Source organism: Garra rufa, chromosome 25 (genome assembly GCF_049309525.1).
Source record: "Garra rufa chromosome 25, GarRuf1.0, whole genome shotgun sequence".
Classification (NCBI taxonomy): domain Eukaryota; kingdom Metazoa; phylum Chordata; class Actinopteri; order Cypriniformes; family Cyprinidae; genus Garra; species Garra rufa.
Genome location: NC_133385.1, coordinates 3,639,468 through 3,666,693, shown reverse-complemented (window position 1 = coordinate 3,666,693; position 27,226 = coordinate 3,639,468). Strand labels below are relative to the sequence as shown.

At 29.0% G+C, this 27,226-nt stretch overlaps 2 protein-coding genes across 2 annotated transcripts; one reads left to right on the top strand and one right to left on the bottom strand.

Annotated features, from left to right (window-relative positions):
• Positions 1-483: 483 nt before the first annotated feature.
• LOC141301032 (neuronal acetylcholine receptor subunit alpha-7-like) lies at positions 484-7,316 on the top strand. Its single transcript, XM_073831285.1, has 4 exons — positions 484-488; positions 587-654; positions 766-875; positions 6,738-7,316. Exons 1-4 carry the CDS (start codon positions 484-486, stop codon positions 7,314-7,316), a joined length of 762 nt encoding a protein of 253 aa, XP_073687386.1.
• A 6,432-nt stretch (positions 7,317-13,748) lies between these two features.
• Positions 13,749-26,869, bottom strand: LOC141301031 (uncharacterized). Its single transcript, XM_073831284.1, has 8 exons — positions 26,777-26,869; positions 24,826-24,906; positions 24,376-24,494; positions 22,483-22,666; positions 21,548-21,550; positions 19,185-19,302; positions 15,835-15,964; positions 13,749-13,953 (listed from the first exon to the last, which is right to left on the bottom strand). Exons 1-8 carry the CDS (start codon positions 26,867-26,869, stop codon positions 13,749-13,751), a joined length of 933 nt encoding a protein of 310 aa, XP_073687385.1.
• Positions 26,870-27,226: the final 357 nt, after the last annotated feature.

Below are 27,226 nucleotides of genomic sequence, written 5' to 3'. Positions count from 1 at the left end.
GTTTATTTAATTTTATTATTATAAAACAATGAAATCAAACAAATTAAACAGGGATTTAAAATATATTCAGTCCTGAATTTTGATATTTGATATGAATTTTCACTTTGGATCAAAGTGTCTGAAATACATTAATACACAGCAAATGTAAATGATAACAGCAAAAAAAATAATAATAATAGTGACTAGAAATTTTATTTTACTTAATGTGTTTTTTAAAATTTAGATTTTGCTTGTTTGTTTGTTTTTTGCTATAAAATTATAAAGTCAAATAATTAAAAAGAAGTTTTCAAAGTGTCACTTTGCATTTTGCAAAGCAAGTCATTTCAAATAAAAGCATAAATGTAAACATTAAGTTGGAAACTAAAAGTATAGAGTAAAGAGAAATAAAAAAATATATAAAATGTGTATTTGTTGTATACAATAAAAAATCATTCACATTTAGTTTGACCTTTGGAGGACAAAAAAACAGCAAGACATGTAGGCATGGTGTGAGAAATAGACTCAAATTTAAATTCATTATTAACTAAATAATTCACCATGGAACTAACATGATAAATCACTTTAAAAAGTGTCTTTGTGCGTGCAGGACTTTGTATTGTGCAGGATTCAGGATGCTATTAGACTGTGTTTGCTGGAGCCTGGCGGTTTGTAATGGTACAGTAGCTGATCTCACACATGGCTGAAGATCTCATGAATGCTGCATCTTCACGCACCGCTTTCTGTGCATTCAATTTCAAGAGATACGTGTGTGTTTGTGTGTTTCAGCGCAGTATTTTGCCACCACTATGGTGATTGTGGGTCTGTCTGTGATCGCTACGGTCCTGGTGCTGCAGTATCACTATCATGATCCGGACGGAGGAAAGATGCCACGATGGGTAAGACAAACTACATGACTGCAAAATTACAAATACTTGCATCTCAGAAAGCATGCATATGGTATTTTTATCGATTTAAAAAAAAAAATTCGGTAGCACTTTACAATAAGGTTCATTAGTTAAACATTAGTTAATGTACTAACTAACATGAACTAACCATTAGCAATACATTTGTTACTGTATTTACTAATCTTCATTAACGTTAGTTAACGAAAATACAGTTGTTCATTGTTTATTCATGTTAATTCAAGCTGCATTAACTGATGTTAACAAGATTTTAATAATGTATTAGTAAATGTTGAAATTAACATCAACAAAGATTAATAAATGCTGTATAAGTGCAGTTCATGTTAACTAATGTGGCTAACTAACGTTAACTAAGGAACCTTATTGTAAAGTGTTACCAAAAATTCTATGGTTTTTATTTATTTTTTATTGTTTAATTATATTTGCTACAAAGCTGTGCATTTTATTTAGTTTATTTTAAATATACATTATTAATGTTTATTCATGTTAAAAGCATTACATCACTTTATAATTTATTTAGTATTTTATTGTTTTATTCCATAAATTATTTCTATATTTTAATTGTGTATTTATTTATTTTTTCTACACAATTTTATTTACATTACCAAAGCTTGTATGTATTTATTTGTTTGTTTGTTTGTATTTTAATTTGCTATGAAATATTTGTTTGTTAAATATTTTGTTTGTTTTAATGTTTTTAATTGTGAATTCTTTTATTTTTGCTACAAAAGCTTTACATTACCAATGAATGCATTTATTTATTTTTGATTGTTTGCTTATTTTCTTATTTATTTAGTATTTTATATTTTAATGGTGTTTATTTTTGTTTTCATTTTTTTTTACTAATCATTTATTTGTTTGTTTGTTTGTTTGTTTGTTTGATAATTAATAATGTATACATGTTATTTTATTCAGTATACATTATTAATATATATTTTAATTGTGTGTTTATTTTTAATTTATATTTAAAGGGTTTTACATTACCAATGCAAGCATTTATTAATTTTTAATTGTTTGTTTTACTTTTTATTTATTTTGTAGTTCATTATTTTAGTTAATATATTATTCATATATTTTAATTGTGTTTTTTTCTCCATCTGTTGTACACAAGCTTTACAAATCATTTATTTTTTGTTTGTTTGTAATTTTAATTTAAGCTACGAAAGCTTTGCGTTTGTTTATTTGTTTGTTTTACTTTTTATTTAGTATTTTATTTGATATAATATACATTATTAATATGTATTTCAATTGTGTGTGTATTTTTAATTTAAATTAAAAGGGATTTACATTTATTTATTTTTGATTGTTTTACTTTTTTTTAGTAGTTAATTAGTTTGGTTAATATATTATTCATATATTTTAAGTGTGTTTTTTTTTTTTTTTTTTTTCATTTTTTGTACACAAGCTTCACAAAGCATTTATTTGTTTGTTTTGTTTGTAATTTTTAATTTATGCTACGAAAGCTTTGCATTTATTTGTTTTGCTTTTTATTTAGTATTTTATTTTATGTAATATACGTTATTAATATATATTTAAATTGTTTGTGTATTTTTAATTTACTTTAAAAGGGTTTTACATTACCAATGCAAGCATTTATTTATTTTTGATTGTTTGTTCCTTTTACTTTTTATTTATCTAGTAGCTCATTATTTTAGTTAATATATTATTCATATATTTTAATAGGTTTGTTTTTTTTTGCATTTTTTGTACACAAGCTTTACAAATTATTTATTTATTTGTTTATTCATGTTTTTAAATTTTGCTATGAAAATTTAGCATTTTTTTATTTGTTTGTTTTGCTTTTTATTTAGTGTTTTATTTTATATAATATACTTTTTTTTATTGTGTATGTATTTTTAATTTACATTAAAAGGGTTTTACATTACCAGAGCAAGCATTTATTTATTTTTGATTGTTTGTTCCTTTTACTTTTTATTTATCTAGTAGCTCATTATTTTAGTTAATATATAATTCATATATTTTAACAGGGGTTTTTATGCATTTTTTGTACACAAGCTTTACAAATTATTTATTTATTTGTTTATTCGTATTTTTAAATTTTGCTATGAAAATTTTGCATTTGTTTATTTGTTTGTTTTGCTTTTTATTTAGTGTATTTTTTTTTTAATTGTGTATGTATTTTTAATTTACATTAAAAGGGCTTTACATTACCAATGCATTCATTTATTTATTTTTGATAGTTTGTTTTACTTTTTATTTATTTAGTATTTTATTTGATATATTATTCGTATATTTTAATTGTTTTTTTTGTACACAAGCCTTACAAATAATTGATTTATTTGTTTATTTGTATTTTTAATTTTTGCTATAAACTTTGCATTTGTTTATTTGTTTGTTTTGCATTTTATTTAGTATTTTTTATTAATATACATTAATAATGTGTTTTTAATTGTGTATTTTTAATTTTTGCTGCAAAAGCATTACGTTATCAATGCATGCATTTGTTTCACTTTTTATTTATTTAGTATTTCATTGTTTTATTTCATATATTATTTTATTATTTATAAGTTTTGCATTACCAAAGCTTGTATTTATTTATTTATTTAATTATCTGTTTATTTGTTTGTATTTTTAATTTTCCGTCAAAGCTTTGTTTATTTGTTTGTTTTGCTGTTTAAGTATTTTGTTATTTTACATATATTCATTATTATTCATGTATTTTTAATTGTGTGTATGTTTTTATTTTTGCTACAAAAGCTTTACACTGCCAATGAATGAATGCATTATTTATTTATTTATTTCTGTGGTTTTTTTAGTATTTTATTATTAATATATTTTAATTGTGTTTATTTTTGTTTTCTTTTTTTAAATCAATTATTTATTTATTTATTTATAACGTATATTATTTTATATAATATACATTAGTATATATTTTAATTGTGTGTATTTTTAACTTACATTAAAAGGAGTTTAAAAGGGCATTTATTTATTTTTGATAGTTTGTTTTACTTTCAATTTTTTTTAGTAATTCTTTATTATTATTTAACTGTGTTTTTTCTCATTATTTGTACACAAGCTTTACAAAGCATTTATTTATTTATTTATTTATCTGTTTGTATTTTTAATTCTTGCTACGAAGTCTTTGTTTATTTGTTTGTTTTGCTTTTTATATAGTATTTTATTTTATATGATATATATATATATATTTTTTTTTTTAATTGTGAATGAATGCATTTATTTATTTTTCATTGTTTGTTTTTATTTGTTTAGTATTTTATTATTTTATTTCATATATCATTCATATCTTTTAACTGTGTTTATTTATTTATTTTATTTATTTATTTTTTGTACACAAGCTTTCAAATAATTTATTTGTTTATTTGTATTTTTCATGAATGGGTTTATTTAGTATTTTGTTTTTATTTTATACATTCATTAATATATTTTTAATTGTATGTGTATTTTACATTTTTGCTACAAAAGCATTTTTTATTTATTTATATCTATCCATCACATTTTATTTACATTAATTTATTTCTTCCAGTCTGTCAGACTCTGTATTTTCACACTAAAGCGCTGAAGGTCAGCGTGTCTCTGGACGCGTGACGTGAATTAGATTGGACTGTATTCGGTCTGAACAAGACGACAGCTTTATACCAAATGCATGAGACGGGCCTAAGACTCGGCCTGTTTTCTAACAAACTTCATCCAAATAACTCATTTGTCTTCTAGGCACAAGCTTAACACAGCCAACATCAAATATTAATTTCCATTTTTTGCTTGAAAAAGGCATCTTAGGCCTTCGTCGTCTAGAATTACAATAAATATTCCAGCAGCAATTAAGAGGAAGCAGCGAACGCCTCTGGGAAAGCCAACAGCTCTATGATGAGCTGCCATTGATTCAGTCATATTGACCGCTTCACTGACTTATGCAAATACATCATTAACAGCTTGTTAAGAGCTCAGCTCAGTCCAAACACACTAATTATTAGATACACTAGTCTTTGTAGTGTTTGCATGGACGGCTGCATAGGTTTTCTGTCATCTCTCTTTATATCTAGCTATTATTTTATTTATTTATTTTTAATATTTAATTTTTTTAGTATTTTGTTTTTATTTCATACATTATTATTGATACATTTTTAATTTTGTCTGTTATATTTTTATTTTTTATATTTGTATATTATTACTGCCATAACTTTACCAAAGCATTTATTTATTTATTTATTTATTTATTTATTTATTTTTGTTTATTTAGTATTTTGTTTTTATTTCATACATTATTATTGATAAAAACAATTTTGTCAGTTATATTTTTATTTTTTATATTTGTATATTTTTGCTGCCATAACTTTACCAAAGCATTTATTTATTGATTTGTTTATTTAGTATTTTGTTTTTATTTCATACATTATTATTGATACAAAAAATTATTTTGTCTGTTATATTCTTGTTTTTTATATTTGTATATGTTTGCTGCCATAACTTTACCAAAGCATTTATTTATTTATTTATTTATTTAGGATTTTGTTTTTATTTCATACATTATTATTGATACATTTTTAATTTTGTCTGTTATATTGTTATTTATTTTTCTGCCATAACTTTACCAAAGCATTTATTTATTTATTTATTTATTTATTTATAGTTTATTTGTTATTTTGTTTTTATTTGATAAATTATTATTGATACATTTTTAATTTTGTCTGTTATATTTTTTTTATATTTGTATATTTTTGCTGCTATTTTATAGCAAAGGATTTATTTATTTTTTTTTTTAATTGTTTTGTTTTATTTCGTACATTATTATTTATATATTTCTAATTTTGTTTGTCTATATTTTTATTTTTTATATTTGTACATTTTTGCTGCCATAACTTTACCAAAGCATTTATTTATTTGTTTGTTTGTGTGTTTAGTATTTTGTTTTTATTTCATGCATTATTATTAATATATTTTCAATTTTGTATATTTGTATATTTTTGCTGCAATGGCTTTATATTACCAAAGCATTTATTTATTTATATTTATTTTTTACTTTTTATTTATTTAGTATTTTGTTTTTATTTCATACATTATTATTGATATATTTTCAATGTTGTATATTTGTATACAACATAATTACAAATAATTACGAATTTGTATCTCACTTTTTTTCTTAGAACTGCATGAAAAAAAAACTCGCAATTCTTTTTCTCATAATTACGCATTTGTATCACTGTTTATTTATTTAGTATTTTGTTTTTATTTCATGCATTTTTGATTTATACATTTATTGATATATTTTAAATGTTGTATATGTGTATATTTTTGCTGCAATAACTTTATATTACCAAAACATTTATTTATTTTTTGTTTCATTTTACTTATTTATTTGTAACTTTTTATTTATTTAGTATTTTGTTTTCATTTCATACATTATTATTGATATATTTTACATTTTGTATGTTTGATATTTTTAATTTTGTATATTTGATAATTTTTCAGCAATAACTTTACCAAAACATTAATTTTTTTATTTTCATTTCATAAATTTTTTGATTTTATTTTGTATATGTTTGCTGTAATAGCTTTACTTTACCAAAACATTTATTAATTTGGAATATTTAATGTTATTTATTTATTATTTATTTATTTTATTCATTTAGTACTTTTTATGATGGATGGATGCACTTTATTGGACTCCAAAATTTCAACACCCATTCACTGCCATTATAAAGCTTGGAAGAGCCAGGATATTTTTAATATCCAACTCCAATCGTCTTCATCTAAAAGAAGAAAGTCATGGGCTAATTTTCATGTTTGCCTGAACTATCGCTTTAAGTGTCCAAATACTTTTGGAGGCACTGTATAAGTTTGTGTTTTGTCCTCCAGACTCGCGTTCTCCTCCTGAACTGGTGCGCTTGGTTCCTCCGCATGCGGCGGCCCGGCGAGGAGCGTATCCGTCTGGCCTGCCACAACAAGCACACTCGGCGTGGGAGCATATCCAGCGTGGAGCTGTCCGTCAGCCAGGGGGCGCTACAGCCCAACAACATGCTCTACATCGGCTTCAGAGGCATGGAGGGCGTCCACTACGCTTCCTCCCACGACTCGCACAGCGTCCTCTGCAGCCGCCTCATGGCCTCCGCCGAGGAGGATGTGCTGTTGCCGGGGGCCACCGTGCCTACGCTTGGGGGCGGGGCTGCGATCGGGGGGCGGGTTAATGCTGGCCTTGTGGGCGGGGCTTCGGAAGTGGAACTGGCTAAAATCCTGGAGGAGGTGCGATACATCGCTAAAAGGTTTCGCGACCAGGACGAGGACGAGAACGTGTGCAACGAGTGGAAGTTTGCGGCGGCGGTGATCGACCGCTTGTGTCTGATGGCGTTCTCTATTTTCACCATCTTGTGCACCATCGGGATCCTGATGTCGGCGCCCAATTTCGTAGAAGCCATTTCCAAAGATTTCTTCACCTGATGCTCAGCGGTCTTGCCACAAGAACTTATTTTACTTCTTTCCAACATCGCTCAGCAGCTGCTGAGATTCTCTGCTTGGACCTGTTATGGTTGCACTAATAAAACATGCTAACTAGGGCTGAGCGATATATAACGAATTTGATTTAAGCCACATGATTTTATGCACTTTTTATTCATGTCTCACTATTTGCTACAGAGTTTAGTATGGAAGCCTGTTTCCGCCACTGAGTAAAAAACAAATAAAAAAGTTTGTTACGACTTTTTAATCTCACAATTCTGACTTTTTTCTCAGAACTGCATGATAAAAACGAACAATTCTCTCGCAGGTGCGATTTTGTATCTCACAATTCTGACTTTTTTCTCTCACTTGCGATATCGCAATTCTACCTTATTTCGCAAATGCGATTTTTTTATCTTGCAGTTCTGACTTTTTTACAATTGAGTTTGTATCACAATTTTTTTTCACAATTGCACAATCTCGCAATTCTTTTTCAATATGACTTTTTTCACAAATGCGATTTTATATCTTGCAGTTCTGACTTTTTTTACAATTCTGAGTTTGTATCGAAAAATATTTTTTTCTCAAATGCGAGTTTATATCTCGCAATTCTGCCTTGCTTCGCAATAGCAATTTTATTTCTTGCAGTTATGACTTTTTTTTAATTCTGAGTTTGTATCAAAAAAAAAATTTCACAATTGCGAGTTTATCTCTCACAAAACAAAACTGGCAAATTGCCATGAGTTTGTGTTGCGGGTTTATATCTCACAATTCTTTTCTCACAATTGTGAGTTTGAATCTTACAATTCTGACGACTTTTCTCACAATTGTGAATTTTCTTCTTGCAATTCAGATTTTTTTGTCACAATTGCGTGTTTATATCTAGCAACTCTACCTTTTTTTGCAAATGCGAGTTTTTATCGCAATTCTGCCTTATTTCGCAAATGCGATTTTTTTTTTATCTTGCAGTTCTGACTTTTTTACAATTGAGGCTGTATTGCAATTTTTTCACAATTGCGGGGGGTTTTTTGTCTCTCGTAATTCAGATTTTTTTTCACAATTACAAGTTTATATCTCTCAATTCTGACTTTTTTCTCCCAAATGTGAGTTTCTATCTTGCAATTCTGCCTTTTTCGCAAATGCAAGTTTATATCTTACAATTCTGACTTTTTTCTTGCAAATGCATGCTCATATTTTGCAACTCTGACTTTTTCTCTCAAATGCAATTTTACATATCGCAGTTCTGACTTTTTTTTCACAATTGCAAGTTTATATCTCACAATTCTGACTTTTTTTCTTAAATTCAATAAAATTCTTTTATATCTTGCAATTCTGTTTTTTTGTTTTGTTTTGTTTTTGTTTTTTTTACTGTTGCAAATTTCTCTCACAATTCTGACTCTTTTTTTCCTCACAATTGTGAGTTTTGTATCACAATTCTGCTGTCACAAGGCAGAACTGTGATAGAAACTCACAATTGTGAGAAAAAAAGTTTGCATCTCACAATTCGGACTTCTTTTCACAATTCTTTATATATCGTTATATAAGTCAAAATTTTGAGACATAAACTCGCAATTCTGAGAAAAAAAATCACAATAGCCTCAAAATTGTCAGATAAAAAGTCGCAATTACTGTTTTTTTTTTTTTATTCAGTGGCAGAAATGGGCTTCCACAGTTTAGTGATGTTTTACTACAGTGTTTTTATTTACACATTGCTAGTTAAGTTATACAAATAATTACAAAAAATTGTCAAGTAAGACCTTGAATTAAGTATACAATTTTGAAGTAAAAAAAAATACTAAACAATTTATATATATATATATATATATATATATATATATATATATATATATATATATATATATATAATTTTTTTTTTTTTTTTTTTTTTTTACATTGTAGCATTTCTGATTTATACAATGAGTGTTACTGTTAGTAGATTTGATTGATTTGATTGATTGAATTATTAGTTTAAATGAGTTTCAATCAATAGAACACTGATTTATTTATTTGTTTGCATTTTACTGAAGTCTCTGTGTGGCATTTGTACATTTATTAAAACGTTTTAGTAAAACGTGTAGTAAAAAGTATATGTAGGTCAGTATTGCTATTTAATATTTATTACATTTTGCATTGCAGGGTTATTATAACTAACTAAAATGAATACTATTATAAACAATTTTGTTAATTGAAAACTAAAAAAATAAATAAAATGGATTAAAAACTCAAACTTGAAATTTTTTCCTAGGCAAGTAACTGAAATTAAAGTTGAAGCACTAAAATGACTAACTGGAAATAACTTAAAACTAAAACTGGTATACAAATGTATTAAATATAAATAGAAAAATATAACAAACTAAAATGAGCTGAAATTAAACAAATTAGTGACAAATGAAAATTGAAAACTAAAAGTATTAAAAGTATAAGATATATGAAAATCATTAAATGTCGTTGTTCTTCTAATTCGAGATTTTCATTGTATTTTATGGAAACATGAAACTTTTTTTAACCTGAGCAAACAATATTTTGTTAGCTATATTGCTCAGCCCTAATACTAAGTATGTTAACTTGTGGTATTCATAAATGCATAAATGAACCGACAGAACTCAAATAATGATTCAGCAAGAGCTCAACATGTCAGTTTGAGTTTGAGATCATTAAACTTAGATCTTTGCACAGTTAATGACTCATAAACCGCAATACAGGATTTAATTGTGATACGTGTTGTATGTTGGTTCTCTGTATAACTTTAGATGCACTTTCAATGACTGTTTTCATGTGAGTGTTGAAATGAAGTGTTTGTTGTGTTTTGTGTATAAATCTGAAACTGCTCCTAGTTTGAATTATTTTCTAAATTAATACAACTTTTTTATTATGCTTGTTTGCTTGTTTTTCAGGCCTGACAGACTCACAAATGTGCTGTTTTACAGGAAAACACTTCGTCATTTGACTCTGTGGTACATAAACACACTCTTATATCAATATACACACACATACTAGAAGTATTTAAAGGGACAGTTCACACAATTTGCTAAAATGTCCTCTTCAAACCATTGCTTTTAGCTGAATTATGTCAAAATCCACTGTCAGATTTGTTTTATCTGTTTTGGCTTTTAAATGGTTTTTGATCTATGCATATTCCTCTCCTGATTCAGACCAGATGAAACCATACAGGACTTTTTGCCGGAAACATTGGTTTAAAAGTTAAAAACTTGTTAGCTTTTGACTTAAGATGTTAGTTGATGGACTGGAGTGCTTTGGATTGTTTGTGGATTATTGTGATGTTTTTATCAGCTGTTTGGACTCTCATTCTGAAGGCACCCATTCACATCCATTGGTGAGCAAGTGATGCAACGCTGCATTTCTCCAAATCTGATGAAGAAACAAAACTCATCTACATCTTGGATGCTTGTTTTCTCAGCTGTTTGGACTCTCATACTGATGGCACCCATTCACATCCATTGGTGAGCAAGTGATGCAACGCTGCATTTCTCCAAATCTGATGAAGAAACAAAACTCATCTACATCTTGGATGCTTGTTTTCTCAGCTGTTTGGACTCTCATACTGATGGCACCCATTCACATCCATTGGTGAGCAAGTGATGCAACGCTGCATTTCTCCAAATCTGATGAAGAAACAAAACTCATCTACATCTTGGATGCTCATCTGTTCAGCTGTTTGTACTCTCATACTGATGGCACCCATTCACATCCATTAGTGAGCAAGTGATGCAACGCTGCATTTCTCCAAATCTGATGAAGAAACAAAACTCATCTACATCTTGGATGCTCATCTGCTCAGCTGTTTGTACTCTCATACTGATGGCACCCATTCACATCCATTGGTGAGCAAGTGATGCAACGCTGCATTTCTCCAAATCTGATGAAGAAACAAAACTCATCTACATCTTGGATGCTTGTTTTCTCAGCTGTTTGGACTCTCATACTGATGGCACCCATTCACATCCATTGGTGAGCAAGTGATGTAATGCTGCATTTCTCCAAATCTGATGAAGAAACAAACTCATCTACATCTTGGATGCTTGTTTTCTCAGCTGTTTGGACTCTCATTCCGACGGCACCCATTCACCTCCATTACTGAGCAAGTGATGCAATGCTGCATTTCTCCAAATCTGATGAAGAAACAAACTCATCTACATCTTGGATGCTTGTTTTCTCAGCTGTTTGGACTCTCATACTGATGGCACCCATTCAGATCCATTAGTGAGCAAGTGATGCAACGCTGCATTTCTCCAAATCTGATGAAGAAACAAACTCATCTACATTTTTTGGGTGAACTATTCCTTTAAGTTTCAAACTTCTTAATTATTCTGTCTTCTGGAAAGTAATTTTCCCAGTTTGAGCCTAGGTTTATTTTATGAATCTTTCCCAGCATCTCTTTTTCTTTCAGGTCTCCTGTGCCGGTACTCTTTGTGAACTCTGTATAAATAAATGTATTTTTCTATTAATACTCTGTGTTTTATGTGAGAGCCTTGGGTAGGAGGCATTTCAGAAGCTTTTAGGTTATTGCATTTCATATCAAGTCCAAGTTTGTCAAATGCACAATATTGCAACTCACCAATGTTTAGGCTTAAAGGAGAAGTTCACTTCCAGAACTAAAATTTATGTTCATGTCTTTCTTTCTTCAGTCGTTAAAAAAAAAAAAAAAAAGTTTTTTGAGGAAAGCATTTCAGGATTCTCTCCATATAGTGGACTCCAATGGTGCCCCGAGTTTGAACTTCCAAAATGCAGTTTATATGCAGCTTCAGACGAGGAAGAAGGGTATTATCTAGCAAAACCATCTTTTCTAATCATGCTAGAATCATGTTAGCAACACGCTAATCATGCTAGAAACATGATAGCACCATGCTAATCATGTTAGAATCATGCTAGCAACACGTTATTCATGCTAGAAACATGTTAGCACCACGCTAATCATGTTAGAATCATGCTAGCACCACGCTAATCATGTTAGAATCATGCTAGCACCACGCTAATCATGCTAGAATCATGTTAGCAACATGCTAATCATGCTAGTAACATGCTAGCACCACGCTAATCATGTTAGAATCATGCTAGCACCACGCTAATCGTGCTAGAATCATGCTAGCAACACGCTAGCAACACGCTAATCGTGCTAGAAACATGTTAGCACCACGCTAATCATGTTAGAATCATGCTAGCACCACGCTAATCATGTTAGAATCATGCTAGCAACATGCTAATCATGCTAGAAACATGCTAGCAACACGCTAATCATGCTAGAAACATGCTAGCACCACGCTAATCATGTTAGAATCATGCTAGCACCACGTTAATGTTAGAATCATGCTAAAATCATGCTAGCAACACGCTAATCATGCTAGCAACACGCTAATCATGCTAGAAACATGCTAGCAACACGCTAATCATGCTAGAATCATGCTAGCACCACGCTAATCATGTTAGAATCATGCTAGCACCACGTTAATCATGTTAGAATCATGCTAGCAACACGTTAATCATGCTAGAATCATGCTAGCACCACGCTAATCATGTTAGAATCATGCTAGCACCACGTTAATCATGCTAGAATCATGCTAGCACCACGCTAATCATGTTAGAATCATGCTAGCACCACGTTAATCATGCTAGAATCATGCTAGCACCACGCTAATCATGTTAGAATCATGCTAGCACCACGCTAATCATGTTAGAATCATGCTAGCAACAATGCTAATCGTGCTAGAAACATGCTGTCTACCAAACAAACAAGCTTTTAAAACTACTTTAAACTTCAAACTATTTCAGACTGAAAACCCTCAAACTTAACTTTTAAAACGTGGAAATGTTTTTAAACTTCTTAAACTTTTTCAAACTTTCTGGTCCAGCTTTCTCAAGCCAACTTAAAAGTTTGTCTTGACTAACTTTTTAAACTCAAACACTCTTTACAAAAAAAATGTAAAACAGCGATGTAGGGGGATTTTGAAGTTGAGGGAGAAAATGAGACACACCCTAACTGTCTTAAACCGGGGAAAAAACAGAGTTCAGGCAGAGCAAGACGAGTTTTTGAGGTTATAAGTATATAAATTGTAACTTTAGAAGAAAAAAACTGATTGTTTCACTAGATAAGACCCTTCTTTCTCTGCTGGGATCATTTGAAGCTGCATTTTGGAAGATCAAACTCAGGGCACCATAGAAGTCCATTATATGGAGAGAAATCCTCAAATGTTTTCCTCAAAAAACAGAGTTTCCTTACGACTGAAGAAAGAAAGACATGAACATCTTGGATGACAAGGGGGTGAGTACATTATCTGTACATTTTTGTTCTGAAGGTAAACCTCTCCCTTAAGTTTGAGCCTGTTTTCCTCACACAAATCTATCATGTGACACAGACTACTGTTATGATATTTAATGGTAAAGATGCAACCAAATTTATAAGCATTCTGCATGATAGACTCAGGACTCCTGATGAATCTCACGGGGGAAAGAAAGCAGAGAGGATCCAGATTTTGAGGAAATCTGCCAGATGGAGCGGCGACGGTCGTCTGTTCTCCGGAATAATCCATCACAGCAGTTAAACAGGCGAGAAAGCTCACATTCACTCTGTTTGGCTCCATTAGCTCCTTCAGTTATTGTTCTGCACGACTCTGGTTTTATGGTCCTGCAGGAGAACGACAGAAACATTGAGAACGAGAGACTGGCAGGAGAACGAGTGATTGCTGAAACACTGAGATGGAGGAAAATCAAGGTCAGGGAACAGACTGGAAATATTGGCTCTGTCTGCTTGGCGGATGGATTCCAGGTTTTAGAAAAGCGTTTTTTTCTGCCGTATAAGCAGGTATCATTTTCAGCTGGCCAAGAATTTGTGCTCGGAAGAATAATTGTCGCTTAATTAAGTAGTTACGATTGGCATGAGGCCTGCAAAAATGGGCTCCACTAACAAAGTACCATAGTATTATCTTGTTTTACTCCACACAGGGGTGATATATATCTGATAAAGCTAGAAAGATGGAGACATTACTGCTGTTTATTCAGCAAGGATGAGTTACAGTGATCAAAGGCGGCAGTAAAGACATCCGTAATGTAACAAAAGATTTCTGCTTCAAATAAATGCTGTTCTTTTGAGCTTTCTGTTCAAATAAAATGTGGCACATTTTACGTAAAAATACTCTGTTTTCAACTGATAATAATCAAATGTTTCTTGAGCAGCAAATCAATACTAGAATGATTTCTACTGATCATGTGACGCTGAAGACTGCAGGAATGATGCTGAACATTCAGCTTTGATCACAGGAATAAATTTGATTTTACAATATATTCACAAAGAGAAAAAGTCTTTTTAAATTGCAACTAGATAAAAAAAAGTTTGTCTGGACTTGAGAAATCCTGACCAGAAGGTTTAAAAAAAGTTGAAAAAGACTGAAGTTTAAAGTAGTTTTGAAGCTCAAAGCTTGATTGATTTGAAAGCAAAAGTCTGTCAGATAAATAGATACCTTAATGTTAGCATTTTATTAGCATGTTGCTAGCAATTTTTACATGATTAGCATGTTGTTAGTATATGTTAACATGTAGTTGCCATGTTTCTAGCATGATTAGTAAGTAACTAGCACGTTTTAAAGTGATTAGCATGTTGCTAGCATGTTTAAACTAATTTATAATTTATAAATTTTCTCAATATATAATATAGAACAAAAAATTAATTAAAACAACACTATATATACAATGTACATATTTACAAAAAAACTGCTGAAAAATTAAAACAATAAAATTAATGAAACTGACTAAAATAAAAAAGAATACAGAATAATCTTATATGTAAAATAAAATAAAAAAGAAGAAAAACAATATTATACAGACATTTACAAAAAAACTGCTGGAAAAAATCACTAAAATAAAATTAAAACTTACTAAATTTAGAAAACGGTTAATAAAATTATTCAATTATTGTAATAGTATAATAATATTATATGAAATATTATTTGAATTACTACTACTACTACTATATACTATTCTAATTATAATAGTAATATGATCATAAATATAAATATCTGAAATAAAATACTATACAATACTATATATACAATTTACATATTTACAAAAAAAAAACGTTGAAAAAAAAAGACAGACTTAAAAAAATAATATTATATATAAAAATATTAATTAATTTTAATAATAACAATCATAATAATATAAATTAATAAAAATAACGGAGAAAATGAATAAAAAGTATATATAAATGAATGAATGAAAATTTAGTTTTGGTTGTTTAGCAAGTTACTAACGTTGCTAGCATGTTTCTAGCATGATTAGTAAGTTACTAATGTGTTGCTAGCATGTTTTAACGTGATTAGCATGTTGTTAGCATATTAGTAACACGATTTTCATGTTGCTAGCATGTTTTAACATGATTAGCATGTTGCTAGCATATTACTAACACGATTTTCATGTTGCTAGCATGTTGTTGACATGATTAGCATGTTCTCGTAATGGTCTGAGTGGGGATCGAACCCGGGTCTACGGTGTTACTAGCAGCAGTTCTTACTGAATGAGCTGTGTCAGTGATTGAATACAGGTGAGCTTTAAGGAACAAGAGTCTCTAACGCCATCTAGTGTTGAGGAGTATAGGGCAATACCGCTGCGCCCCCTGGTGGCTTGGAGGACGTGATAAAGTGCTGAGACATTACAGGAATATTGTACAGCCTCAATAATAGAGATGTAGATCATAAATATTCTTCATGATTGTTCAGTGAGAGATCAATCCACACAAACCGTGCGAACGGCAATATCCAGCTGTTGATCCTGATATGATTTCTCCTTCAGTTTTTCAGGCTTCATCAGGCTGTGGGAGACTCAAAACAAACATGCTTGTGTTGCCATCCAGTGGATGATGGATGATCTACATTTGGAAACTTCTGCACTACTGAGTCTTACTCAGGTATAGTGTACAAAGAGATAGATGTTTTCAGCCGTAACACAAGATGGATGTCCTTATTAAGTATTAAGTAACATAAATGGCTTAGGATAAATTTAAACAGACCATGAACGAGTTCCAACTCACTTCAGTTGTTTTAAGTGTACAAACTGTGCAAAACTGGCTTTTGTCTCTATATGGAGGACAGATGACTTAAGTATAATAAATAAATAAATGTAGTATAACACAAATGGCACACAAATAGCACAATTAAAAATGACACTTTTGACTAAATTATTCATTTATGCATATCTGCATTTATTTATTTATGCATGCATGTAATTATTAAATTAAAAAGTAAAAGTATTCAATAATTGTAATTGTAATAATATAATAATATTATATATAAAAATAATAATTTATTTTAAAATTTTAAATAAGCTAATAAAAATATTACTAAAAATTAATTAAAACAATACTATATATACAATTTACATATTTATAAAAAAAACTTCTGGAAATAAAATGACTAAAACTGACTAAAATTAAAAGAAAGCATAATATAAAATTCCTCAATAATTATAATAATATTGTATTTAAAAATAATAATTTTATTCTATAATTTGTATATTATTTTATTTATAATAATATAATTATGAGAATAAATATATTAAAGTAATAAAAATATAGAAAAATTAATTAAAACAATAATTTATATACAATTTACATATTTACAAAAAACTGCTGAAAAAAATAATATGAAAATAATTGTATTTAATAATTTTATAATATTTTATTTAATAATAATAATAAAATAAATATAAATAACTTAAATACAAATAACTGGAAAAAAGATTTGCAGCTCAAAAATTTGGTAAGAAAATATTATGTAGATATATAATTATTATTATTTTTTATTGATTTTTTTTTTTTTTTTTACTTAAAGATACTTTTAAACAATTGAATTTTTTTTATATATATAATTTTCATAGGTTAAAATTTAATGGTTTGTGTTCAGGACAGCCACCTTCCAATTGAAAAAAAACCTAATAAATTATGATTTTATATATATTAAGCTCACTGATATTTTAAATATCATTTTGGGTTTCAATAGATAATAAAAGGATCTTAATAAATATCTAAGATTTGAAATCTTAACTGCTTTTTAAATGCACAACAAAACATTCGATTTTCCACTTTATATTGCAAATTTTGTCTTTATATGGAGGACAAGAAATGACTTAAGTATAAATGAATAAATATAGAAATGCATAAATAAATGTAAAACTAAATAAATGTAGTATAACACAAATGATACAAAAATAGCACAATTAAAAATGACACTTTTGACTAAATTATTTATTTATGCATATCTGCAATTATTTATTTATTTATGCATGTGATTATTAAATTATTTTTACATTTTTTATTTCAGCATTTAATAATTTATTTATTTATGCTTAAATCATTTCTTGTCCTCCATACCTTTATACTATTTTACTTAATCTATGGAAGCCTATTTCTGCCACTCAATAAAACAAATTTATAATTTATAAATTTTCTCAATATATAATATATAACAAAAAATTAATTAAAACAACACTATATATACAATGTACATATTTACAAAAAACCTGCTGAAAAATTAAAACAATAAAATTACTGAAACTGACTAAAATAAAAAGAATACAGAATAATCTTATATATAAAATAAAATAAAAAAAGAAGAAAAACAATATTATACAGACATTTACAAAAAAACTGCTGGAAAAAATCACTAAAATAAAATTAAAACTTACTAAATTTAGAAAACGGTTAATAAAATTATTCAATTATTTTAATAGTATAATAATATTATATGAAATATTATTTTAATTACTACTACTACTACTACTTTATACTATTCTATTTATTATAATAATAATATGATCATAAATATAAATATCTGAAATAAAATACTATACAATACTATATATACAATTTACATATTTACAAAATAAACCGTTGAAAAAAAAAAGACAAAGACTTAAAAAAATAATATTATATATAAAAATATTAATTAATTTTAATAATAACAATTATAATAATATGAATTAATAAAAATAACAGACAAAATGAATAAAAAGTATATATAAATGAATTAATGAAAATTTAGTTTTGGTTGTGACAACTTTAGATACTTTTGAACCTAGCTCAAAGATTTTCAGCTCAAATATTTAGAATGAAAATACAAAATTGGAATTTTTTACTTTTTAAAAGAATCAAAAAAGATACTTTTAAAAACAAGTATAACGAATTGCAAGTACCAATAAATTATGATTTTATATACATTAAGCTTAACGATATTTGAAATATTATTGTGGGTTTCAATCTTAACTGCTTTTTAAATGTGTTTTTTGATTGTGGGACAGCAGTTTGTTCCAATTCTGTAGAATGGCCCATAAATATATAAATGAATATGAAATGTGACCCTGGACCACAAAACCAGTCTTAAGTCGCTGGGGTATATTTGTAGCAATAGCCAAAAATACATTGTATGGGTCAAAATTATTGATTTAAAGTTCTTAACAATGCATATTAATGATCAAAAATTACATTTTGATATATTTATAGTAGGAATTTCACAAAAAAATCTTCATGGAACATGATCTTTACCTAATTTCCTAATGATTTTTGGCATAAAAGAAAAATCATATGAAAGCTTGATCAATAAGCTTTCTATTGATATATGATTATTTATCGAGCTTTCATATGATGCATACATCCCAGTTTTGTCAAATTTAACACTTATGACTGGTTTTGTGGTCCAGGGTCACAAATGGTTCATGTCATCTTCAAGTTGTCTGTTTTCTTCAAGTCACAGTCTTAACTGGTTTTACATGTAAGTTCTTTAAAACATGTCGCATTGGAGGTTTTTGGAAATCACAAAAGTACAAAGGAGCTTAAGAGATTCATTTAACCCAGGTGAGTTTATTTCACACATGTCTGATGTTCATGAGGATCTTCAGTGGTTTCTCCGCTGTCATCTTCAACACCGCTGGACGAACTCTGACTCTGTCCTGACGTCCCTCCAGAGAACTTCACACACTTCGTAGACTTCTGTGACAGAAAAAAACAGCCTTTTCATCCTAAATTCATTTTTGCTCTAATACATAATGCAGAGCACTTTATTGTAAAGTCGTTATGAAAGAGAAGAGCGACTGATCTTATCAGGCATAACAAAAAAGTTGGGCGGAGATTGTTGATTGGATGTTGAGGTGTGGGCGTGGCACTCAGAAATAGAGGCGAACCTGAGCTTTCAGTAGATTGGGAAAAAATGGGGGCGGGGTTTAAGCAGAATAAATTATTGGAGAAGTCTGTCATTAAATGTTCAACTCTAACTCCTCCAAGAGCTTTAACGCTAAACTCCAACCTCAGCCCAGATCTTCAGACTGATCTGACTCCAGTTGCTGTATGTTTTCTAACTGATCGAACTTACGGTTTTCCTAAAAATGACGATTAAATCAAGGGAAAATCCCATAGACTTACACTGGCGGAATGTTCAAATGAGCCTCTGTCTCATAGATATATATACGTAGATACCCCATTGGACCGCTCCAAGCACGTAGATGCGTCCGCCATTTTGGAACGGTCCACTTGACGTCATTCACCATACTGTAGGTTCGCAGACCAACGGCTGTTCAGGACTGTGGCATTTCGAATATTCAGTGATTACTATGGTCAGTTACATAGATCTACGGGTGAATGACGTAAAGTGGACCGCAGCAAAATGGCGGACGGCTTACGTATAAAGGTCCATAGAAACAGTCGCTAATGAGGCATCTACGTATATATATCTATGCTCTGTCTATCTACCTCTCAGACTACAATCATGCTAATCATGCTAGTAACATGTTGATCATGTTAAAAACATAAGAACATGCTAGTAATATGCTAACATGCTAGTAACTTACAAATCATGCTAATAACATGCTAAAATCTTAAAAATGATAAAATGCTAGTAACTAGTTAATCATGCAAATAACATGCTAATCAGGTTAAAACATGCTAAGAAAATGCTAGTAACATGCTAATCATGCTAGTAACATGCTAGTAACTCGGAAATCATGCTAACATGTTAAATCTTAAAAATGATAACAAAATGCTAGTAACTTGTTAATCATGCAAATAACATGCTAATCAGGTTAAAACATGCTAAGAACATGCTAGTAACATGCTAGTAACTTGGAAATCATGCTAACATGTTAAAATCTTAAAAATGATAACAAAATGCTAGTAACTAGTTCATCATGCAAATAACATGCTAATCAGGTTAAAACATGCTATCAACATGCTAGTAACATGCTAGTAACATGCTAACATGCTAGTAACTTGCAAATCATGTTAACATGTTAAAATCTTAAAAATGATAACAAAATGCTAGCAACTAGTTAATCATGCAAATAACATGCTAATCCGGTTAAAACATGTTAAGAACATGCTAGTAACATGCTAATCACGCTATAATCATGTTAACAACATGTTAGGAACTAGTTAAATCATGCTATTAACATGCTAGCAACATGCTAATCATGTTAGAAACATGCTGACATGCTAGTAACTTTTTATCATACTAACAAAATGCTAGCACCATCCAAATTATGTCAGAAACGTGCTAGCAACATGTTAGTATCATGCTAGTCATGTTAGAATAATGCTGTAAACATGCTTACATGCTAGCAACAAATGCTAACAACATGCTAGTAACTTGTTAATCATGCTAGAAACGTGCTATAATAATGCTGCAAATATGCTTACATGCTAGCAATATTCTAATGATGCTAGAAACGTGCTAACAACATGTTAGTAGCAAGCTAATAATGCTAGAAACATGCTAACCACATGTTAGTATCATGCTAGTCTTGCTAGAATAATGCTGTAAACATGCTTACATGCTAGTAACACGCCAATCATGCTAGAAACATGCTAACAACATGCTAGTAACTTGCTAATAATGCTAGAAACGTGCTAACAACATGTTAGTATCATACTAGTCATGCTAGAATAATGCTGTAAACATGCTTACATGTTAGCAACATGCTAATCATGCTAGAAACATGCTAAAAACATGCTAGTAACTTGCTAATCATGCTAGAAACGTGCTAACAACATGTTAGTATCATGCTAGTCATGCTAGAATAATGCTGTAAACATGCTTACATGCTAGCAACACGCTAATCATGCTAGAAACGTGCTAACAACATGTTAGTATCATGCTAGTCATGCTAGAATAATGCTGTAAACATGCTTACATGTTAGCAACACGCTAATCATGCTAGAAACATGCTAACAACATGTTAGTAACTTGCTAATCATGCTAGAAACGTGCTAACAACATGTTAGTATCATGCTAGTCTTGCTAGAATAATGCTGTAAACATGCTTACATGCTAGCAACACGCTAATCATGCTAGAAACGTGCTAACAACATGTTAGTATCATGCTAGTCATGCTAGAATAATGCTGTAAACATGCTTACATGTTAGCAACACGCTAAACATGTTAGAAACATGCTAACAACATGCTAGTACCTTGCTAATCATGCTAGAAACGTGCTAACAACATGTTAGTATCATGCTAGTCACGTTAGAATAATGCTGTAAACATGCTTACATGCTAGCAACATGCTAATCATGCTAGAAACATGCTAACAACATGCTAGTAACTTGTTAATCGTGCTAGAAACATGCTAACAACATGCTAGTAACTTGTTAATAATGCTAGAAACGTGCTAACAACATGTTAGTAGCATGGTAGTCATGCTAGAATAATGCTGTAAACATGTTTACATGCTAGCAAAATGCTAATCATGCTAGAAACATGCTAACAACATGCTAGGAACTTGTTAATCATAATAGAAACATGCTAACAACATGCAAATCTTGCTTAAAACATGCTATCTATCTGACATACTGTTTGCCTTCAAAACAGTCAAGCTTTAAGCTTTAAAACTCCTTAAAACGTTTATCTATTTCAAAACGAAACCAGTCAAATCTTTTAAAATCTTTTAAAATTTTTCCAACTTTTAAAAACATTTCAAACTTTCTGGTCAGGCTTTCTCAAGCCAACTAGGTTTGTCTTGACAAGCTTTTTAATCTGGTTTGATTTTAAGACCATGTCTTTCCAAACCCGTATGACTGACTTTCTTTCATGTAGCTCCAACGCAGATGTTTCCAAGAGCCACAGAGGTGAGTAAATGATGACAGATTGACATTTCTGTAAAAGTGCATTAGGATCTGACCTGTTTATTGCTCACTCCTCGAGGATAGCGTGCGATGTCGTCTCTCCTCCGCTCCACTTTTTCCCAGTCGCCTTCCCAGAGTTCCCTCCTGTAGTCGGATTTCTGCGTGGTGATTCGCTGGTAGATCGCCTGGTTTTCGTGAGTCACCTGAAGAAGCTTCTGTCTCCTTATCTCAGCGTTTAGACTGTAAAACAGGTTGTTGACATTGAATTTTATTCAATTATTATCATCTAAGAGTAAAACTATTAAATATACTACCAAGGAAGCATTTCTAATTATTGTTTAGTTAACTTGAAGTACTAAAATAACTAATATTTTAATATTGAAATAAATGAAAATAAATTTACAACTAAAAAATTATTATAAAAAAAACACTATATAGACAAATTTACAAAAGAAACTCCTGTAATAAAAAATATTCAATACTTATAATAATATTTTCACTTATAATATTATTATATTTTATATTTTCATAATATGATTTAAGTTATAATAATATAATCATATATAAATAACAAAAAAATTATGAAGCAATACTATATAGACATATTTACAAAAAACTCACAAAAACAATAAAATTACTAAAACTGACTAAAATACAAAAACACAATACAAAATGGTTAAATAATTATAATAACATAATATTATATATACTGAATAAAAATAATAGTTTTATTTTATACTTTTAGTATATAATTTTATTTTTATTCATAATATTAATATAATAAAAACAAATAAATATATGTGAAAATTAACATGAATAAGTATAAAACATGAATAAATATTTTATAAATACTATATTTCAGTTATAAAAATAACTTAATTCATAAAAAATATATATAAATAGAAAATGAATAAATATAAAATATGAATAAATATTTTATGAATGAAAAATATATAAATAGAAAATAAATATATAAATAAAAATGAATAAATATAAAATATGAATAAATAAATGAATAAAAATATATAAATAGAAAACAAATATATATAAATAAAAATGAATAAATATAAAATATGAATAAATAAATGAATAAAAATAGATAAATAGATAATAAATATATAAATGACAGAAAATAAATATAAAAAATATTAATAAAAATACTATATAGACATATATAAAAATATAAATGTCACAAAGCACAACAAAATTATAAAATTTGAAAAATAAAAAAATTAAAAAGAAAACAAAATATAAAAAAAATCAAATGTTATTATAGTTTTATAAATAAAAGCTAATAGAAAAAAAAAATATATATATATATATATATATATAGAAATTTGGGGGAAAAACACTAGGGGAAAATCGCAAAAGCATGCAAAAAATACTATAACAAAATGTAAAACTAAAATACAAATAAAAATGCGTTTAAACGCAACACAAAATGACTAAAACTTTAACTAGAATTAAAAAGAAAACAGCATACAAAAAATATAAATCAAAATTATACAAAAATTCTAATGTTATTATAATTTTATGAATAAAAACTAATAAAAAAATGCATGCAACAAAATGACTGTAACTAACTAAAATTATACAAATATGAAATTAAAAATAAAAACTAATTTAAAATATTGTAGCACATATTGGAAAAATAATATTAGTCAAACTTTTTTAAAGCAATGAAACAAACCATCAGACTATACAGAAACGCCACTGACACATGCGACGGATCCCTCAGGTGTGATGGAGAATATCTTATGTGTCTCTCAATAATTCATAAAGGCTTTGTCAACAGCCAGCATCAATGATTCAGCCGTCAGTTTGAGATCCGCAGATGACACGAGACGCCGCGGGAGAAGAGACACCAGAAACCCTTCTCAGATAAACAGCACCTAACCGTAACCAGGTCAGCGTCTTACTGTGTTAACCAGCTATAAACACACAAACACCTGCACTCTGGGTAATGGTTTCTGTGGTCCACGCGGCCTGTGGAGCGAGAGATAGCAGCCAATCTGGACGCCAGAAGATGGTTGTCTCTCTCGATGATGGACATCCTCTCTTCCTGCGCCTGAAAACAACACAAACTCAGTTAATGCACACGTTTGAGGGGTTTCAAATCTGCCCTCCAAAGGCAAAGCACAGTAACTACACATTTGGTCAAAATTGAGTTAAGGCTTAAAATGGACTTTGTTTTGTGGTAAAGTCTCCTGTTTAAACTGTGTCCCGTTTCAGAGAAACAAGAGTGTCAACATGTTTGACTAGCTGGTGTAAAAACTTTAAAGGCATTTTTCTCAGTTTCGGTGTTGGTGTAGTTACTGTACTTTGCCTTTGGAGGGCAGAAATGTAGTTATGGTTGGTAAATGCATCTATAAAGTGACATGAATATGTCAATTAGGCACCTGGATTTTCTTCAGTTTATGTTGAATATGTGCAGGTGTTTGGATGCCCTTGGTGTTGACGATGGGTTTGGCCTCTCGCACCTTAGAAATACATTCAATGATCAAAAATACTGCAAAAATGTCAAATATTATTGCATTTTAAAATAATTGTTTTCTATGTGAATGAATATTAAAATGTAATTTATTTCTTTGATCAAATAGACAGATAGATAGCATATTGTTCGCATGTTACTACACTTTTAATGCATCCTTGCTGAATAGAAGTATTCATTTTACTTACACCAAACTTTTGAATGGTAGTGTATCATGATTTCCTCAAACATATGAATCAGCACAACTGTTTTCAACGGTGTTCTTTTAAATAAATACATTTTTTAAGTTAAAAATAAAATTAAAAGATGAACTAAAATTAAAAATAATTTGAAACAAAGATGAGAATATTAAATATAAAATAGTAAAATTTGAATAAAATAAAATGTAAAACAAACTAATCAATAAATAGATATGAGATGGGACAGTTGAAAATTGAAATTAAAAATAATGCATTAATTTAACTAAATAAATAAATCAAAATACAAACTTCACGGGAATAAATTACATTTACATAGACAATGGTTATTTTAAATTATAATATTTCACTATTTATTTTTACTGTATTTATGAGTAAATAAATGCAACCTTGGTAAAGAGAAGAGACTTCTTTCTTCATTAACAAACATAATTATTCTTATTATCTTATTGTATTTGTATTATTCTATGTAATAAATAATGATGCCGAAAGTTTAACAATAAATGACGTGTTAAAATAATTGTCCAAATTTGTTATTAAAAAAATATTTTTTTAAGTTAGAAATAAAAATAAATGATTTGAGATGTAATAGTTGAAAATAAATCAAATCAAATAAAAACAAATACAATAAAAAATTATTTAAAACAAAGCAATACAATGTGAGATGAGAATATTAAATATAATACAACAAAAACTAAGACATTAATTTAATTTAAATAAAACTGCATAAATATTGACACTGCTTCACAAGAATTTTTTTTTTTTTTACATGAACAGCAGTTACTTTAAATTGTAGTATTTCACAATACTTATTTTTACTGAATTTTTGATTAAATAAATGCAGCCTTGGTAAAGAGAAGATACTTCTTTCTTCATTAACAAACATAATTATTCTATAATTATTCTTATTATCTTATTGTATTTGTATTATTCTATCTAATAAATAATGATGCCGAAAGTTTAGCAATAAATGACGTGTTAAAATAATTGTCCAAATTTGATATTAAAAAATAGTTTTAAGTTAAAAATAAAAATAAAATGATTTGAGATGTAATAGTTGAAAATAAATCAAATCAAATAAAAACAAATACAATAAAAAAAAAATATTTAAAACAAAGCAATACAATGTGAGATGAAAATATTAAATATATAAAAAATATAATACAACAAAAACTAAGACATAAATTAAAAATAATGCATTCATTTAATTTAAATAAAATAGCATAAATATTGACGCTGCTTCACAAGAATAAATTTTATTTTACATAGACAGCAGTTCATTTTAATTGTAGTATTTCACAATATTTTTTTTACTGTATTTTTGAGTAATTAAATGCAACCTTGGTAAGCAGAAGAGACTTCTTTCTTTATTAACAAACGTATTTATTAGCGTATGTCAGATGGTTGTGTGTATTCATTTTATTATTAGTGACCCTAAACTCTATTACGGTTTCCACAAAAATATCTGGCAACACAACAGTTTTCATCATTATTAATAATAATCATAAATGTTTCTTTAGCAGCAAATCAGTATATTAGAATGATTTCTGAAGGATCACGTGACGCTGAAGACTGAAACACTGATGCTGAAAGTTAGGCAATAAATTACGTGTTAAAATAGCCGTCCAAAGTCGTAATTAAGCGATATTGAAGACGACAAACCTTGCTGCGGTGGTCGTCGTATCGTGTCTGGTCCCATCTGTGCTGCAGGTATTTGTTGGTCGCGGGTTTCAGGGGCTGGTAGGACTTGTGCATCACTTGGCTTCTGTTCGACAGATGGTTTTTGGCTGGTTTCTATTTATAAAGCGGGCAGTTCGGGTCCTTGATGCTGGTTGGTCGAAAGCAGTGTCACATTAAAAGATGTGTTTATCATCCTTAGCAACCTCAGCTTAGCGACATAAACTTAAGTGTTTTTGTTGGTAAAACTAACGGACCAGCGTGTTCAAAAGTAAACAATACACTGCAAAAAGTTTTTGCTTAAAACAAGTTTAATAGATGTTTTTTCTTACCCCATTGGCAGATTATTTTGCTTGTTTTAAGCAAAAACTCACTTAATTTTGACTTGTTTTTACTAAAAACAAGACAATATTTTTTACTTGTCTAGAAAATCCT

Bases quoted from the DNA above. Each gene is read 5' to 3' on its own strand.
- LOC141301032 (XM_073831285.1), top strand. The intron at 655-765 runs GTACAGTAGCTG...TGTGTGTTTCAG, and splicing joins GAGCCTGGCGGTTTGTAATG to CGCAGTATTTTGCCACCACT. The intron at 876-6,737 runs GTAAGACAAACT...TTTGTCCTCCAG, and splicing joins GAGGAAAGATGCCACGATGG to ACTCGCGTTCTCCTCCTGAA.
- LOC141301031 (XM_073831284.1), bottom strand. From the start codon at position 26,869: ATGCACAAGTCCTACCAGCCCCTGAAACCCGCGACCAACAAATACCTG. The intron at 22,667-24,375 runs GTGTTTGTGTGT...CCTGTTTTACAG, and splicing joins AACCATTACCCAGAGTGCAG to TCTAAACGCTGAGATAAGGA. The intron at 13,954-15,834 runs GTAAGAACTGCT...GTTCTCCTGCAG, and splicing joins TCACTGACACAGCTCATTCA to GACCATAAAACCAGAGTCGT.